This window comes from Homarus americanus, unplaced genomic scaffold (genome assembly GCF_018991925.1).
Source record: "Homarus americanus isolate GMGI-L3 unplaced genomic scaffold, GMGI_Hamer_2.0 scaffold32583, whole genome shotgun sequence".
NCBI lineage: Eukaryota > Metazoa > Arthropoda > Malacostraca > Decapoda > Nephropidae > Homarus > Homarus americanus.
Window position 1 is genome coordinate 2,442,957 of NW_024713129.1, and position 20,390 is coordinate 2,463,346.

A 20,390-nucleotide genomic window follows, 5' to 3' on the forward strand; every position below is an offset into this window, starting at 1 on the left:
GGTTGCGGGCGAAGAAATCTGTTATGCTTTGCTGACGGCTGGTGTTGATGTTGTCGTGATACACCTTGATGTAGGGCTCCATAGTCTGCAACAGCTGGGTAGTGAAGATTTCATACCTGTTTGCGTCAGGGTCGTCGGAAAGGAGGAGCTTGGCTTTCTCGATACACTCGATGGCACCCCTAACATTACTATGGGATAAGTGTTGTTCTTCTTGGGATGACGCACCACCTGCCTCTTCACTGACGTCGTCATCATCATCATCTACCATCTCCTCAGTAGTCACATCAGGTTCCATTATCACCTCCAAGATGTCGTCGTTGGTGGTCTCGGAGAAGCCTGGAACTGTAACAGTCTGCGCAGCTTCTCTGGCAAGGTCCACTGCTACTGCAACAGTCTGAACCTCACCAGTCACAGATTGACTCCTCCTCTCACCTGGTATTCCATGCAACACATGTCTCCATGCGTGACGAATTGTAGCAATAGACAGCTGATCCCATGACTCCATCAAGAAGTCCACAGCTTTCTTGATGTTAAATACTCTCCAGAATTGTTTGAACAGTATTTTTTGCTGTGCCAACTGTTGATCCTCATCTTCTTCGCTCTTGCTATCTGTGGTGGTGTCACTCAGGTTACGCAACTCTTCCCTGGTGTTGGTGTAGTCGTTCAGGAGTTTGAATTTTTTCGTAGAGAATGCAGCTTTTACATTACAGATTAACTCTTGGTCCATGGGCTGTAATATAGACGTAGTGTTGGGAGGAAGGAAGACCACTTTTACGTTGGGGTGACGATCTAACAGTAGGGGCGAGTGTCCTGGTGCGTTGTCCAGCAGCAACAAAATCTTGAATGGCACATTCTGTCGCTCACAGAATTTCTTTACATCGGGAACAAAACAGTCATCAAACCAGGAGAGGGACAGTGTAGAGAACATCCACGCCTTACGTGCGGTCAGCCAGTGGACATTTAGCTTGGTCATGTCCATGGTTTTGTAGGCGTGCGGCTTGCGTGCTGTGTGGATCACCGATAACTTGAGCTTACAGGTACCGGAGGCATTGGTGGTAAACAGGACGGTGATGCGTTCCTTCTGCATCTTCCGGCCCCGAATCCTGCTGGCATTCTTTACAACGAAGGACTTGGAAGGTAGCTTTTTCCAGAAAAGACCAGATTCGTCCATGTTAAACACCTGGTCGTCACTGTACTGTCCTTCCTCCATAATCTCACGTAAAAACGGAGGAAATTCCCTAGCCGCAGCACGGTCAGCACTCGCTTCTTCACCACCAATGTTTATATTGGTGATCTTGTTCCGGATCTTAAACCTCTGTAACCACCCAGAGGAAGCATTAAAGGGTTTGGGCTCTGTAGTTCCCATCTTTCGTGCCACTGCAATGTACAGTTCACGTGCGTAGTCCTTAACAGAGCGCGTGTCGACCGCCATGTTCCGTCGCGCCTGACGCACCAAGTAGCTCACAAGTAATTTTTCTGTCTTGAGAAGCACCTGGTTGTGAAAATACTTGATCATAGAAGCACCTGTAGACTTTGTGATCTTCATGTGCTCCTTTATCTTGGCTGCATCCTTCTTTATTGTTCGAATCGTAGATTCATTCACACCATGCTGGCGCGCCAAATCAACCTGCCTTGTTCCTTTCTCCAACTCTTGGATGATGGTACAGTGAGTTCTGCTATAACGCGTGTTTTGATAACGCGAATTTGATCGAACGCGATTTATCAATTCGGAACAATATTTGTATAACGCGAACTCGTTTGCTCTAACGCGATTCCACTCGAACGGTTGTTGTGACTTCAGTTCACGTTCGACATCACATGTTCAACTGAGTTATGTGTTTTGTTTGTGAACAATTGCAGAAATAATGTATGTAATATTTATGTATACAGTATACCTATATATTATAAGTAAATTGTAAAATTTTACATAAAAGAGAAAATCAAATTACATAGCGTTTTACACCCGCGCTCTCTTTACATCATACACAGTGTTTACAGTTTACGTTCGACATCACATATTCAATTGATTTATGTGTTTTGTTTGTGAAGAATTGCAGAAATAATTTATGTAATATTTATGTATACAGTAAACCACTCACAAGGTCCTACAGTACCACTAATTATTTTATACTGAAACTTACGTTTGGGAAGCTGGATTAAAATGAAGATTACCGGTATATTAAAATAATAAAAATGTATTATAAACCAGTCTAACATACCGTAATAAACACAGCTGCTATTATCATCCACCCCCCCCACCCCCATTTGCCAGTGACAAGAAAGGGAAAGTGACCTTGACTGTGACTACCTGTGGCTATTTTTAGCCGTCCTTGTGTTCGGAGGTGGTCAGTAATGCATATCTGTATATTTACTGATCAATATATTTATCTCCTATAAATAATTCATTTAAAATTTATTTTTTTGCAAAGAATATTCAGTAAATGACTGCATTAATTCTTGAAACTACCTACAGTGGTAAATTTAGGATATAAATAATGAACAGAAGTCACGTCATGGATTCGGAGTTTGGTCCTTAACGATCACCATAAATGTAGCCTCCCTTTTTCGCGAAACACGTATATAAATTAAAGAAAATACTTGCAGTATATTTAATATATTACAGTATATTATATATAAATAAATAAACAAATAAATTCAAATTCCCTTATCATCCTGTGTCATATACAGAAATACTTGAGTCCCTGAGCGAGTACACAAAAAGAAAACGGACATCCTGGAGTGGATAGAGAACGGACATCTCTACTGGGGGACTCAAACGTTTCTCATGTTTTGTGGCCGCTCTAGCATAATATGAATAATATGTAAATTACAATTTACTTATACAGGTATATATATATATGTAAATTGTAAAAATTTAAATAAAAGAAAAACTAAATACGTAGCATTTAAAGTGTACTGTACAGTATGTACAGTGCTGTGGCTTGGCGCGGGGTTATGCAGTGTTTACAGTTCACGTTTGACATCACATGTTCAATTGATTTATGTGTTTTGTTTGTGAACAATTGCAGAAATAATTTATGTAATATTTATGTATACAGTATACCTGTACAGTATATGTAAAATGTAAAATTTTAACTAAGAGAGAAAAACAAAATACGTAGCGTTTTAGACCTGCGCTCTCTTTACTCCACACGTTCACTTTGCTAGACGTGAGAAATTTTTAAGCGTCCTCAGTGCTTTCTGATTTACTGTTTCCCCAATTTTGTGACTATGGAAAAGAAGAATATCTCCGGGAAGCATTCTGGTGATCGCATTTCTGGTGGTGATCGTAAAAGAAAGGCTATAACACTTGAAGGCAAGCTTGATGTTGTCAAGCGTTTTGAAAATAAGGAAAGAACATGTGATATTGTGCGTGCAACGGGAATAAAGGAGTCTACTTTGCGTACCATTAGAGCCAATGCAGAAAAGATTAAAGCAAGCTGTGTTGCTGGAAAAACCAAGGGAGCTAGCAAAAGTGTAAGATCACGGCCAAAGGAACTTGAGGAGATGGAATGGCTTCTAAGTGTTTGGATAGAAGATCAAACGAAAAAGCGATCTGGGACCAGCTTCCTCACCATTAAAGAGAAAGCCTTGTCAATATATGAGGACCTAAAGAAAAAAGTTGAAAATCCTGATGATGTGGTTGCCTTTAGTGCTAGTAGTGGATGGTTTTCTGGTTTTAAGACCCGCTATGCTTTTCATAATGTAAAGTTATGTGGTGAAGCCGCAAGTGCCGACGAAGCAAGTGCCCGGGCATTTCCTCCCACTGTAAAGAAATTGATTCAGGAAGAAGGCTACACCTTAGACCAAATTTTTAATTTGGATGAAACAGGTTTATACTGGAAGCGCATGCCAACAAGAACTTACATTTCCAAGAATGAAGCACATGCTCCAGGCTTTAAGGCTGCGAAGGACCGTGTGACAGTGTTGTTGGGTGCAAATGCTAGTGGAGACTTAAAGCTTAAGCCTGTGTTGGTGTATCACTCTGTCAACCCGCGAGCTTTAAAGGGTTACATAGTCTACTCTAGGTATTCACTTTAGGTCAAGCAAAAAAGGTTGGATGACGGGACAAATTTTTTCTGACCTTCTTGTGGATGTTTTTGAAAATGTGTTTAAAAAATATTGCAAGAAGAAGAATATAGATTTTAAGATTCTCCTCATTTTAGATAATGCGCCAAGCCACCCTCCCACTGTTGCTGAGCTTTCTGACAATATCAAAGTGCTCTTTCTACCTCCAAATACAACATCTCTCCTTCAACCAATGGACCAAGGAGTAATAGCAGCCTTCAAAGCCTATTATTTGAGGCGTACATTTAAGAAACTTATTGAAGCTACTGAGGAAGGAAATGATAAGGCCAGTGTTCTTCAGTTTTGGAAAAAATTCAACATCAAGCATGCAATTGACATCATTGTGGAGGCCTGGGGTGAAGTAAGTAAGGACTGCTTGAGTGGAGTTTGGCGGAAGCTTCTCCCAGATTTAATTCATGATTTTACAGGCTTTGATGCATCAGAGGAGCTCCCAAAAATTACAGAAAATTGTGTTTCTCTTGCAAAGCAAGTTGGCTTTGCTGAAGTGGAAAGCGCTGATGTTGAAGAACTGCTCGAGTCCCACTGTGAAGACCTCTCTACAGAAGATCTACAACAACTTGTTGATTCTGGGAAAATAGAAGATGCCGAAGATGAAGAAGTCCAGGATGCAAAACCACGAGAGCTTCCCACTTCTGTTTTATCTTCTATCCTGAGGGAAGTTGATACGCAGTTGCAGCGCTTGGAAGACAATGACTACAATGCAGAAAGGAGCAGGATTGCAGTTCGTGGTGTTAAATCTTTTTTGGCACCTTATGAACAGCTTCTTTGTGAAAGAAGAAAGACGGCAAAGCAGCAAACATTAGACGTCTTTTTTAAGTCAACCCCCAAGAAGCAGACTGAAGACACTGAACCACAGCCATCCACTTCTGGAATTAGACGTTTTTTTCTTCCCTCCCATGCAACCAAAACTGCACCTGATGATGATGATACTGATGATGATGATGACGATGACAATTGTCAAATCCTGTCTGCATGACTCCTCAACCTCAACATTAACCTTCTCCCCCATCAAGTTAAATTCATATTTTTTCAAGGTAAAGTGTAACATTTACTGTATGATTTCATTATTAGATATGAATGTAACATTTATTTAGACTGTGCTATCCTTTGTGTTAGGCTAACTACGAAAATTTTTTTCGATTTGGAGTAATCTGCACCTAACCCTATTTTCTCCATAAGCCCTGTTATTTCTATTACGCGATTTTCTATAACACGATATTTTACAAGAACACAATTATCGCGTTATAGCAGAACTACCTGTATACTTCACCTCGTAGCTTAAGGAACGTCGTGTCTTCTTTGGCTTAGTGCCGCTGGGTCCAGGTAAGGAAAGGTTTCTCTCTGGGGGTGGTGGTCCGGCGGAAGCCATTTTAGAGAACAATGGATGCACATTTACACGGTCTGGCGTGGAGGGATGAAACTGGCGCGGCTAGGTCAAGGATCGTCTTTCCTCCCTCCCCCGGGTGGACACGTCATAATACTTTAAGCCAATTACAGCTAGCAGCAGAGGGGGGTAGGGATGCATGGCCAATCACAGTCCGATACGTCATATGACGTTAGTGATAACGCAACAAAGACACACACTGCGCAACCTTACCGCGCGGCTTGCCCAAGCGGAGGGAGGAGAAGGGAGAGGCGAGAGCACAGGCAGGCAGGCGGGTGGGGCGAATCTAAAAATAGCGTCGCGCCGGACACTCTCCGCGTAATGGGGTTCACGCACCGCGTAATGTGAGCACGTTAGGTTCTGGCAAGGCACCGCGTTAACGTGGAAACGCGGAATGTGGAACCGCGTAAAGTGAGGGTTGACTGTATACATATATATAATAAAAATAATAATAATTAACGGTTTATTGAAAGAGCATAGCAGCCAGAAGGCTGAAAATATACAGTTACATAATTGGGGAATGGGTTTTGATTTACAAATAATATACAAGTAACATAAGTGGTACAAATAAGATATATAATAACTCGATTGGGAAAAGCTCAAACTACAGGGCATTTCAACATAGTGACATTGCAAGAAGTAGGATTTACTGGGAGTGAATACACTGGTTTATTACAAGTTATTGATAATATTTACAATGGTTGGGACTGGGCTGTTCTTATAGCAATCAGTTTGTGCACGTATGGGCTGGATGCGGTTGTGGTGTCGAACAGCAATTCTCTGGCTAGGGATCTCAGGTGGTAGTAGGTACTGTATATACGTATATAATTTTTTAGTAAAAAATAGCGCGATAAAAGAACCCCGTGTAAAACACGGGATTAATAATAATAATAATAATAATAATTAACAGTTTATTGAAAAAATTCTGCAGCCCGAAGGCTGAAAATATACATTGGACATAAATGACTTATTACATACATTGGTGGTTTAACAAAAGCCTTCATTAGAGAAAGGTAAAGGAACATACAGTGAACATACAGATTAATGTAGGTGTTGAACAGCAAACTCGTAGTGTAGGAGGAACTCACGTGGTGTAATAGTTCCCTCAGATGTTGTTATGAGGGACTTCACGTGGTGTAGTAATTACCTCACAGATGGTGTTATGAGGGACCTCACGTGGTGTAGTAATTACCTCACAGATGGTGTTATGAGGGGCCTCACGTGGTGTAGTAACTCCCTCACAGATGGTGTTATGAGGGGCATCGTGGTGTAGTAATTCTCACAGATCGAGGGACCTGACGTGGTGTAGTAATATGATGAGGGGCCTCACGTGGTGTAGTAATTACCTCACAGATGGTGTTATGAGAGACCTGACGTGGTGTAGTAATTCCCTCACAGATGGTGTTATGAGGGACCTCACGTGGTGTAGTAACTCCCTCACAGATGGTGTTATGAGGGGCCTCACGTGGTGTAGTAATTACCTCACAGATGGTGTTATGAGGGACCTGACGTGGTGTAGTAATTCCCTCACAGATGGTGTTATGAGGGACCTCACGTGGTGTAGTAATTACCTCACAGATGGTGTTGTGAGTAATTCCCTCACAGATGGTGTTATGAGGGACCTCACGTGGTGTAGTAATTCCCTCACAGATGGTGTTATGAGGGGCCTCACGTGGTGTAGTAATTCCCTCACAGATGGTGTGATGGGACTTGACGTGGTGTAGTAATTCCCTCACATATGGTGTTATGAGGGACATGTGGTGTAGTAATTCCCTCACAGATGGTGTTATATGAGTTAGGTTTGGTCCCAGGCCTTCCTCTCGTAGACGGATTAACACATCAGTAGTGGTTGTTGGGTCTCGCGGGGGCTGTTATCACTGGGTACCTGGGACCTCACTGTGTGAAGGTTAACTGTGTGTGTGTGTGTACATTATTTCATCGTCGGAATTTGTTCCCAGGCCTGTATACCGGTATTTATTTATTTATTTTTATTTTTATTTTTTAGTTACTGGAATTTTTAGAACATGAGCCTGATTTTTAACATTGGATTGTCCTTCCCATAATTGAGAAAAATTTCCCAGAAAAATTCTGAGCAAATTTCAATTCCAGTTCTGGCTAAGAGGGATTCCTGCTTATGGAGTTATTACTGTATTTGCTTGATATTATGGATGCCTTACTTGAGCATCCACACACACACCCACACTTCAGCATACAGTATCTGCAAATGCAGAATGTTCATGCTTCTTAGCCTTGTAAACCTTTCTTCTGACCCTGTGCTTGACCTCCAGGTGCTCCTAGTCACCACCCATCTTCCATCCCTCATTTAATCTTCTTTAATCCTTTATCACTCTGTCCACTTCATCTTCCATAGCCATGTTATTACGTACAGTATATTAAATACCCATAATGTTTTTTTTTCACTTTTGTGGGTTAACTCAAAACCTTTTAATCAAATAATTGACATCCTGCACTTTAGTTATTGAAGGCACTCATGTTTTTTTTTGGGGGGGGAGGAGTTGGTTGGTAACTACTTTATCTACTTGTATGTAGCTAAAGTGCATACAATTGGGTCTTCATTTACTCGGAGTACCGCGTAAAACGAGAAACTCGTAAATGAAATAACAGAACATATGGGATTAATTGAAATAGAGACTGGGCCGACCCCCAAACTCCACTTTTTCTGACACAATACGTATGTTGTAGTAAAAATAACATCTTAATTTTATGATGGTATGCACACACAATTAATAATTAAGAGAAATATCAATAATATTAGGGTTTTTTAACACATACGTTAGTAGAAAAGCTGGGTCGGCACACGTGGATGGCGGCTGGTTCCGAGGCAGAGGGCAGATTAGTTACCCTCCGGTGAATCACTTTCACTACTCGCAGAGGTTTGCAGGGCCTCCCAGACAAACCTCTCAGTCCATATCCTCACTGTCAATACCACTATCACTGATTTGGGGTGGTTGTGGTGGGTTGCAGGTGAGGAAGTCCTCAATACTACGTTGATGACTAGCATTGATGTTGTCGAGATAAATCTGGATATACGGCTCCATAAATTTCGTCAGATGGTTACTAGACACTTCATACCGATGCTTGTCTGGGTCCTTGTCAAGGATGAGCTTAAGTTTCTCCCCCAACTCGATGATTTTCTCTGGTGAAGGGGTTCCCGCGGAAGCCATTGTGAGTTGTGAAGGGAATAGCGGGCACAAGAGAGAACTGTATACGCGGACTGAGAACAATGAGACAGGCCCTGCTAGGTCAGCGACTTCTACCCTCTGGTGGCAGGGCACGTCATGTTACATTAGACCAATCACAGCTAGCGGGGGAGGGAATGCGTGGGTGGTAAGGATGCATGGCCCAATCACAGTCCGATACGTCATATGACGGCAGCGATAACGTAAGAGTGGCCTAATGCGCACCACTCACCGCGGCGCTTCCCGCTTATGGTCGAGAATGGACCGCTTGAATAAAAAATGGCGTGGAGCGTCTGGACCTCCAGCCTCTCTCCGCGTAAATGACCAAATTTACCGTGTAAATCAAGCATTTCAATTCTGGCAAGGCACCGTGTAAATGACAAAACGCTTAAACCAAAACCGCGTAAATCCAGACTCAAATGTATTCCATAGGCTATAATATACTGTATAGTACTTTGTATAATTCTTATCTTCTCTTTCCAGGAACCTGCACAGTAGATTGCAGCTTCATTACTGAACTCTACTGAAAGCCATGTTATGTTTAATAAACAATTTTGTATGACTGTCTCAATAAACTGGCTACTTTATTTGGTCTGATTCTGTTTGACTAATCACATTTAGTGTATATCCAAGAAAATTATTTTGTCATCTTTTCGGCCAATGTGTTATTGTGCTTTACAGTACTCTGTGGTTCTGAGCATGGCAGTTGAGCAGATACAGCACTGGCCTCCTGTTCCAGGGGTTAGTGGGATTATTCCCAGGTGCTCCTAATTCACCCACCTATAAATGGAGACCTAAGTTTATAACTTGGTAAAATGAATGCGGTTGAGTGCAGTACTGGCCATGCTGCCTAATAGTGTACCAAAGGCTTAGTATACACTGTGCTTTATCCATACTATCCCTAACAGGCAATCATGTCTATTGGACCCACTTTCACTTTATGGTTGTGTATTGATATGAACGTACAGTACATATTAGAAAGAAGTCTGCATTTCACAGGAATGAGAGCTTGGTGGCCAAAGGATTCCCAATGCCAAAGTCTCGTAAGACTGGCACCACCATCGCCGGTGTGGTATTCAAAGATGGTGTCGTCCTGGGCGCAGATACCCGTGCTACTGAGGGTGACATTATTGCAGACAAGAACTGCAGCAAGATCCACTATCTCCAGCCAAACATGTATTGCTGTGGAGCAGGTATGTCCTAGTTGTTTCTGTTACCCTCATTGTTACAATGAAGGAAGCTTGATATTTTTGCTTTATTTTTATTTATTTGTGTAGGTATCACAATAAACCCTTCGTAACTGATTGCTCTGCAACATATACAAAAAATAATAATACAAGTATATAGCTATTTTTTTTGCACTTCTAATAAACATGAGAGAAAAATACACACCAATACATTCACAACCTCCTAGCTCAAATTTGTCTGAGCCAACTTATTAAGTACTATACAGTCATGCGCCTGTTAACGTCCGATCGCATATACGTCCGTGCCCCCACCAAAAAAAAAACCCGTGACGCCCTCATGACCACCACTCCATGACCCCCTGACGGAGACACGATGATCCTTCCCATATTGGCCAGATATTGTGTGTTAAAAGGAATATCCTTCCTTAGGCTTTAGTAAGCATTTGCCTCCAGGTGTAATGTTAACCTACATCTATTGAGGATAAAATCTTTCACCTACAAATTGACAATAACACATTTGCTGTATTCATACATATCTAGTTGCCTCAACAAATGCAACCCCAGTTGCAATTGGGGTTGCAATTTCAAATTCTGTGTCATAATTAAGGAATAACGAAGTCTCTGGTGCACTGCACTCTAAGATTAAGAGAAAACGGACTCCTATGATGGGGGACACAAGCACTCTCACGTGCCACTCATACTGACAGACTTGACACTCACTTGACAAGTTTTACCAACCATTAGTTGTGTACGTTATTTAGTGAATTTAGTCGATATTGTACAGTACAAGTACACTGCAATACAATGGTTCCTCGGTTAACAATGGACCTAAGTGCAAACCTGTACTGTACATGTACTAAAATTGTTATGTCTATTGCAAATATAGATTGTTTATACAGGTATTCAAAAAAATCACTATCTTACAAGAATCCCAGCAATGTAAGTTATATTCACCCAGGTCGTTTGGGTGGTAAATTATGAGAAGAGCTTAGTCACCCTTAAGTAATGATAAATAAACACGCAGGCCTTCAGCACCAACTGTCAAATCTTATCTCAAATAAATAAACAAACGCCAGACACTCTGTCACCTCACCCCCCCGACCCCCCTCTTCCCACGCTCGCTGGCTACCTCCCTCCTCGTGTTCCCAGACATAAGATTGGTGATTTCTTTGTTTATTTTATATAATATCTCAGATTAAAGTTAGGGTAATATAATTTGCATTGCTGAAATCCTTGCAAGACATGGATTAATTTGAATATAAATGTCATATATTTTGCTTGAGATAAAAATTGTAGTACATTAGTGTACAATGCTGTAGTACATTTTATAATACAGTTGTACCCCACTTAACGCGGTCAATTGAACCCAGAGGGTCCCGCGTTAAGTGAAATCCGCGTTAAGTGAACAACAGAACATATGGGATTAATTCCAATAGAAACCGGCCCGACCCCCAAACTCCACTTTTTGAAGGCACATACCTATGTTGTAGTAAAAATAACATCTTAATTTTATGATGGTACATGCACACAATTAATACTTAAGAGAAATAGAGAAATACAGTCGCCAAGTTAATGTCCATTCAAATAATGGACTCAACTCCCTCCCCCTCTCACACTACACAGCCGGCTAACAGATGGTCGGTCGGTCCCTCCCTCCCCCCCACCCCCACCCCCCACCAACCGCCCCAAGGAGATGTGTGGGATAACCTCAAACTAAAGTTAGGAAAATATAATTGACATGGCTGGATTCCTTGTAAGACCAGGAATATTTTGAATATAAATGTCATATATTTTGGACAAAAGATAACAGTTACCTAGAGAAAAATTTTTATCTAAAAATTGTAAGTTTAAAGCAAAATATATGATGTTTATATTCAAAATGATCACCAAATTATAAGAATTCCAGCAATGTAAATTATATTCTGACCGGGTAATTTGTATGAATTTTATGAGCTAAAACAAATATCTTCAGTTAATAAAAAAAAAATAATCTTCACGACACTATCTGTCAATCAAAGTACCCCACCTTGCCTCCCCCCCTCTTCCAACCGCGCGGTCAGTCCCAACCCTCCCCCCCACCCCCCACCAATCCTCCCTTCCAGAGTTTTTAACATTTAGTATTAAATAATACCTCAGATTAAAGTTAGGATAATATAATTGACATTGCTGGATTCCTTGTAAGACCAGGAATATTTTGAATATAAATGTCATATATTTTGGACAAAAGATACCATAGTTACCTAGAGAAAAATTTTTATCTAAAAATTGTAAGTTTAAAGCAAAATATATGATGTTTATATTCAAAATGATCACCAAATTATAAGAATTCCAGCAATGTAAATTATATTCTGGCCTGGTAATTTGTATGAATTTTATGAGCTAAAACAGGCAGGGTGGCGGGTGGGGCAAATCTAAAAATAGCGTCTCGGACACTCACCGCGTATATGTGGAAAAAACCCGCGTTAAGTGAAAGTTCAGCTTTGGCAAGGCACCGCGTATATGCGAAAACGCGTTAAGTGAAAGCGCGTTAAGCGGGGTAAAACTGTACAGGTATAAAGTTTTTCAACTGTATTTTTGGGTAGATTTACTTAAATTTCTTCATTTATTTTCATCCATTTACATGCACACACCATACTAAAAGAAACGTAAAAGAAATACATGACTTTAGTGCAAAGCTTAAGTGCACATGTACTAATTTGATTACGGCACTAAATTTGTTATGTCTAGTGCGAATTATAGGTTGTTTATATTTAAATAAATCAACATCTTACAAGAATCCCAGCAATGTAAATTATATTCACCCAGGTCATTTCACTGGCTTTTTATAGGAGAGAAGCTTAGTCACTTAAGAACTGATAAATATACATGCGTTAGATCTGGGCCTGTGCCAACTGTCAAACCGCTCCCCTCCTCTCCCCCCACGCCCCCTCGCTCCCTCTCTCTCCCCCATCTGCCCAGTGTTGCTGGAATCCTTGTATAACAGTGAGTAATTTTAATATAAACGTCATGTATTTTGCACAAGAGATAAAAATTAATCACCTGTATCACATTACAGTATAAATGCAAAGTTTATGTGGTGATCGGACAACGTCACATTTCCAAGAACATATCTAGGACGTTAACCAGCGCATGAGTGTACACTGCTAGAAGTGGAATTTTGTGAGCTTTCCAATGCAGTAATCAGATTTTATATACAGTCGACCCTCGTTAATTCGGACCCCTTTAATCCGGATTTCGGATAATTCGGACAAAATCTGAACGAACTTTTTTTTTTTTTTTTTTTAAGATTTGTAGGAATATTACCTACGCGGACCTTAAGCTAAAATGCTGGTCCACCCACTGCTGGGATAAAACACCAGCGTCTTTTTGGTCAAATGTAACATCACCACTAGTGTGGGGGGGGGGGGATGCAACTTTTAGCTTCAGACATGAAAAATATTTACCATTTACTGCCAGTAAACAATGGAAACGTAAAATTTGTAAATTAGTAATGAAAAGTTGTGCAGTTCCTTCAGCAAATGAAGCTCACCAACTTACAATAGGCTAAATTACCTTACAACATGTTTTCAGTAGTCTATGTTGAAGTTCTTAGCACAGGCTAACTTATCATATCATATACGGTATCACAGTTCTCATTGATCTACAAAAAATACCGGTAATAAAAACCTTTTTGATATTTCACACTTAATATAATACCCGGTAATCTACTTCAACCTCCTATTGTTTACAACGACACATGACGCACCACCAGCTGTTGAGTATCAGCTACACCAGTGGTTCCCAACCATTTTAGTACCATGCCCCACTTTTTTATCAAAAATTTCTTCGTCCCCCACCCGTTAATTGTTTAGTATGATATAACAATATCAGTTTTGAAGAAGTATAACATAAAAAATTGTATCTTTCAAATAAAACTAAAGGGTTTAACTTCAAATTTAATCAAATAAAATCCATTTTATAATGTGTATAACATATCTACCATCAGATTAAATAAATTCAATTACAATCAATTAATGAGACCCTTGAGCCTGATGTCTACTGCAAAGAGATTTTATCCGAGGCAGAAATTTTGTTAATTTCAATCTCAAGTCGCCTCGTTTAGTGATATCCAGTCTGTTTCTTTTCTTCAGTAATAAGTCATTCACAGCACTAAATCCACATTCCACTAAGTATGACGATGGGAATGGTAACAGTAGTTTTCTTGCCAAACTACTTGTATTTGGATATTTAGCTTGTGTTTCTTCACAGAGCCACATCATTGTTCCTTTTATTTTGAACAGGGCTTTAATCGAGTCATCATTTTGAAATTCTGAAAGTTCTCCTTGATACTCCATGGTTACATCTGACAGATCCACTAGCAATGGCTGAGTCATCCAAGATGGATAATTAATTTCTTTCAAATCAGAAAATCTGAAGTTGAAATCGCTTACCATTATTTTTAAGTGCTCCACAATAACAAGACAAGTAGCATCTGTTACCTCACATTTATTCAGCCAATAAAATTGTTCAAATTTTTTGACAGAAATATTTTCTTGGGATAATTCCAGAAATGATATAAAGCCAAATATCTTGGCCTTTGAATTAACAAGAGTCATATTTGTTCCTTGAAGCTCCTTATTTAAGACATTGAGTTTTTCAAATATATCTGCTAAATAACTGACAAGTGCTTTACCATCAACTGTCAGTAACAGAGTCATATAAGGTTTGTCATCCAAGAACTCACTAAGAATATCAAATAATTCCATGAATCTTTTCAGGCAATTCCCATTTGATAACCACCTTACATCAGTATGAAGTAATAATCTTACATAGTCTGCATTTTGATCCTTGCAAAATTGTTTGAAAAGACGCTCACATTTGGCATTAGCTTTTATAGTGTTGATGCATTTTATAACTGCATTCAATGTCTCGTTTAGAACAGGGGAAACTTTTTTGGAAACTAAATTCTGTCTATGAATAACACAATGCACTAACAACATTTGGGGATTGTCGTCTTTCAATAATTTTAAAACTCCATTTTTCTTGCCCATCATCACTGGAGCACCGTCTGCAGCACAAGATATAATGTTCTCCATTGGTATCTGCTTATCATCTAAATATGTTTTTAATTTCTTATATATATCAATTGCAATAGTGGTGGTTTCTAATGCTTCGCAAAATAGTATATCCTCAATAAATTCTCCATTATCAACATATCTTACATAGGCCATTAACAGAGCTTCACTATCTCTTACAGTTGATTCGTCCAACTGTATTGAAAAATTTGTATATTTTAATTTTTCAACAAGTTGTACTTGTACATCACAACTCATTTCATTAATCCTGCTACTAACAGTATTATTACTGAGCGGCATGCTTTTGAGATCTTGGTCATCTTTTTCAAGAACTACTTTCAGAAAAGTTGATATTGCGGGCTTAATTAAATTCTCCCCTATTGTATGATTTTTGCCACATTTTGCTATGAGAAGAGAAATTTCATAACTAGCCTCAAGACCACGATCCTTGCTTGCACTTCTTGCAGAGAACAATGAATTTATTGTTGATCTTTTTTCAAACTTCTCCTTTAGGGATTTAAAATACTCCAGTTTTGAATTAACATGAATACTGTGTTTTGCCTTCAAATGATTTTCGAGACGACCTCTCTTCATGGATTCATTAGTCAAACATTGGTGGCACAACAGACAAAAAGGCAACCTTTCATCATGAGTCGCTGGTATGAACCCAAACAGCAAGTACTCATCTGAATACTGGCGAACTTTTTTTTGGCGTGCACACTGTTCATTTTATGCATCATGGGGGTAACTGAAAAGTGAAAATAAAATATTTATATACTTAGGAAAATAAATTTAATATCTAACTTCTGTAACATACAAGGCACAATGTCAATATGCAGTTGCCATTTCAAGTAAATATTGAGCTTTATATTCACAGTTTTAAATTAATGTTACTGTGACAAGATCAATGAATGATTATTTTTATACATTATTTTCAGAGAATAACAAGATCAATAATCATAATGAAAAGCACTTTAACCAGCCCTCTCAGTGAAGCTAAAAAACAGAGACAGATAACTATATCAACATGAAACTTGCATTTGTGTTTAATTCAATACTGCTTCCATGCTTTATTGTGCACATTTAATTTGGTTGTAGTTAGTTTCCTCTGTTTTTTTAGCTTCAGTGGGAGCGTTGAGCAGCTGACTAAAACTCACCTTCCTTGACAGCAGATGAAGAACTGCAAAGTTAAACAAGTCAGAAGCCACGCATATAGCTGGTGCCAGATGCACGATAACATTAGTGGGTGAACACTTGACTAGATTGCACAAGCTGTTGTGCTCAGCTAGGTTGTAATTACAATTTTACCCTATAAATTTATAATTTTTACCCATATAGGGTAAAAAAAAAAAAATGTTGATATTACTATATTTTTCATATTGCCCCCCTATTATTATTGAATTGCCCCCCAGTGGGGCGTAGGCTCCACGTTGGGAATCACTGAGCTACACGGTACACGTGTTTTTCGAATCGTTTTCAGTTAAAAAACTGTTACATCACATGTATATTTTATCCTTAATTGTGCCTGAATGAATATATTCTCGGAAATAAATAGTAGTTTTGCTGGAACGTGATGTATTTTAATGTAAAATAGGATAAAATACATGACGAAAACAAAAGACTTTACCTAACCTTCCGATGTTCTAGAGAAGTTACTCGTTTTTTAATAGTTTTTGGTTAAAATACAGTCGGCCCTTCACATACGCGGGTTTAGCATTCACGGATTTGCAAATACGCGGATTGCCCCGCCGGAGGAATATTCTGTACATTGGAGTAATTGAAGTACATTCAAATCGCGCGCGGCACCGAACACGGGACACCACCCGCTCCTGCAACCTCACTCACTCACACACACACACACACACACGCATAGCTCTCCCTCACTCAGTCAGTTTCACTTTAACCACGCTTGTGTTGACATCAGCATTGTAGTTGCAAAAATATTACATTTCCGTGAATGTCTTATATCAAGCACAGTATGAATAGAATATCACTAATATAAGAGTATTTTAACCGAAAACTACTAAAAAAACGAGTAACATATCTTGAACATCGGAAGGTTAGGTAAAGTCTCTTGTTTTCGTCACGTATTTTATCCTATTTTACATTGAAATACATCACGTTTCAGCAAAACTACAATTTATTTCTGAGAATATATTCATTCAGGCACAGTTTAGGTAAAATATACATGTGCTGTAACATTTTTTTAATTGAAAACGATTCGAAAAACACGTACCCTCTAGCCCTGTTCAAGGAGAAGACTGGGAGGAGCTGTTTGGTGCTTAAGACGATGACAAGGAAAATGATTTTGATGGATTTTAATGAAAATATTCAGAAAGACCCTGGCACTGTCAAGGAAAGTGGCTGCTGAAGGCTTCCGGGACATGGCAGAGGACGAGATTAGGGAGCTAATTGAAGAGCACGACACTGAGCTGACCGAGGAGGATCTACAGGAGTTAGTAGACTCAGGCAAGGAAGAGGAAGCGAAAGGGAAAGAGGATGAGGAAGAGCACCAAGAAATAACATTGGAGAAGTTGGGGGAGATGACCAGGAATATTGAGGCACTGAAAAACCTGGCCTATAGTATGGACCCCTCCATGGTGCGTGCCCTGAAATTCATGCGATGGATGGATGACGTTTTCGCTCCATACAAAAACATCATGGAAGAAATGAATGAAAGAGACGACAACTCCCCATCACCATGTTCTCTGATCACCGAAGGAGAGATTTAACACCAATCACTGGCGGCAGTGAGGAAGCAGCTGAATCCACCGTCGCCCCCCACTTCACCACCCGTTATGGAATTGAGTGACTGTACAGTAAAGTGAAGTTTTTATCTTTTTTTTTAATAGCTTTTCTTGCCATGTTTATTGTTTGTAAAAATGCACAGCACAGTACAGTTCAGTACTGTACATAGGAAGTGGAGGCGCAGTTATTCACAAAACATTTGTGTTTGTTGTCGGCAGTAGTGGAGGTGGAGGAGGGAGCGAGTTGGGAGGAGTGGTGACCTTGGAATCGGGAGCAGGGACAAGATGCCAGCCAGTACATTACGGGTGTATTAATTGTTTTTATAGCTATTTTTGCATTTTAATATTAAATACTGTACATTATGTTTCAACAAAACTACCATTTATTTCTGAGAACATGGAAATGTAATATTTTTGCTGAAATGATGTACGTATTACAGTGGAAAGTGACTAAGGCAATGACTCGCTTTCTTTCGTTCAAAAGATGTTACCGTAATCGTTTTTCGAATGGTTTTCAGTTGTGGGATTATAAGGCTAATGATAGGATAGAATATTATTGTAATACAGTACGAGTACAACAGTTTTTTAACTGAAAACCATTTGAAAAGCGATTACGGTAAAATCTTTTGAACAACGAAAGAAAGCGAAAGTCATTGTTTTCATAATTTTATCCTACTTTGCACTGTACAGTAATATGTACGTCATTTCAGCCAAAATATTACATTTCCATATTTATTTCTGAGAATATATTCATTCAGTCACAGTTAAAGGTAAAATATACTTGTGATGTAATATTTTAATGAAAATACGGTATCGTAGTTTTGTTTTGTATCAAATTTAATTAACAAAGATTGATGTTTCAAATGTAATGAACAAAAATTTATGTACAGTATCTATAAATAAATTTTAACAAATGAATACTTTGTTTTACATCGTCCTGTGTATACCATACCATGGATTTGGCTACTTTGGGCTAGCTATGATGACGCAAGAGACTGCCCTGGCGACTGTACCGACACTCACAGCTGGTGGTGCGTTGGTGCGTCGTTTCCATTGTTTACTGGTAGTTACTGGTAAATATTTTTCAACCTAACGAAGCTATTACCCTTTTAGAGGTCGACCCCCAATTTTTTGCAAAATAATTTGGTCCTAAAAACTCGAACTACACACAGGTATATACGGTAAATAAGGACATGGGGGGACCAGGGGTGCTTTAGGGGGGGGGGGGCAGCAATAGTACACGGATTTTTTACATTCACGGGTATCTCTGTTACCTAACCCCCGCGTATGTTAAGGACTGACTGTATACTGTAAAAAGGGGGGTTATTTAAGATACCCCAAAATAACAAAAGTGAAGTACATATACAGTATATGGAGGGTCTAATGTATTTTACTTTGTTATAGTGATTCTTTTACCAAAGTTGAAATTATCACTACATGTTGTATTTGTAGGCACTGCTGCAGATCTCGAGATGACCACTCAACTCATGGCCAGTCAGCTGGAGCTTCACCGCCTAAATACTGGCCGTCAAGTGCCCATTGTTGCAGCTAACCGTATGCTCAAGCAGATGCTTTTTCGCTATCAGGTAGGATAAGGTTTGAAGTTGTTATTATTTTAAGAGGGGACAATAGAATTGTTCTCTTTCTATCTCTCTTTTTGTCTTTGAGTTTTGCTACTGTTCACTACAAAGACCTCTCTTGAGGGTCACTGTTTAGTGCCTACTAATTAGGGCACACCAGCTGTGGATGAGTACCTAATTTCTGTTGTGAGAGAGTTTGAGGGCATGTATTAATTAGAAAAGTCCCTTTGTGCCTCTTTCTTTATAGGTAGTGTCTAGGAATGTGTTTTTTCTCATTGAAACTCACCTTTTCTATTAGGGCGACACATGCTGTTAGATTTGGTGTTAGGGCAGATGTCCTGTCAAGAAATGAAATAAGATTTTGTGAAAGGATGATGGATTGGAACATTTTCTCTTGGAGTCTGTCTCGGAGAATCATCCAGTGGTAGATTTTGAATATCTGGTTGTCAGTTTCTCACTCAACTATGACTTTGTTTCCTCTGGTGAGTTCATCAGTCAAAGGAATAACTATACTGATAACTGTTATAGCCTGTTAACTATAGGTTCTGTCAAAGTTAACTTGGCTGGTACATTTATATTATATTGGGTTAGAGTAGCGAAACCCAATTCTCTGTTTCTCCTTTTATTGAGGAACTGCTGTTGATACAATTCCAGAGTGTAAATCAACCGTAACTTAATCACTGTAGCTATGAGTGTTAAGAGAAGGACGGTGGCTATGTAAATAGACCGTTTAATCACGTCCTTGTGTGAGGGGTTGAGAAGTAATTCTTCGAGTAGTGACCCATCGAGGGAGAACGGAATAGGCATGTCGTCCTCCCTCAAGGGAAGACGGAACCATCCACGATGGCTCTCAAATGACGTCTTCCTCTAGTCAAGGATATCAAACTACTGCCTGCTTTAGGTGGCCAGGGAGCCGGCTACTTAATGCCTTAACTCAGCATAATATGACGCAGCTTCCCGTGGGCACACCTTATCACGTGCCCTGAACATGTCACCTCATCGCTAGTGGAAAGTTACAAGGGTTGAATCAGTATATAAATCAAATATAATTAACCCATTTATATAATTCTTCTGTTTTTAAAACAGGGGCCATTACATAACTCTTTTTGGCCAAATAGGATTTAGTGTTTTCTTCAACTGGGCTCGGCT

The 20,390-nt window shown here is 39.5% G+C and overlaps 1 protein-coding gene across 1 annotated transcript in view; it reads left to right on the forward strand.

Moving 5' to 3' along the window:
• LOC121866172 (proteasome subunit beta type-7-like) overlaps nt 1-20,390 on the forward strand; it is a 76,880-nt gene that overhangs the window by 30,116 nt on the left and 26,374 nt on the right. Inside the window, exons 2-3 of the mRNA XM_042365777.1 lie at nt 9,673-9,866; nt 19,114-19,247. Of these exons, the coding sequence (XP_042221711.1) occupies nt 9,673-9,866; nt 19,114-19,247 (328 nt within the window). The remainder of the gene's footprint in view (nt 1-9,672; nt 9,867-19,113; nt 19,248-20,390) is intronic.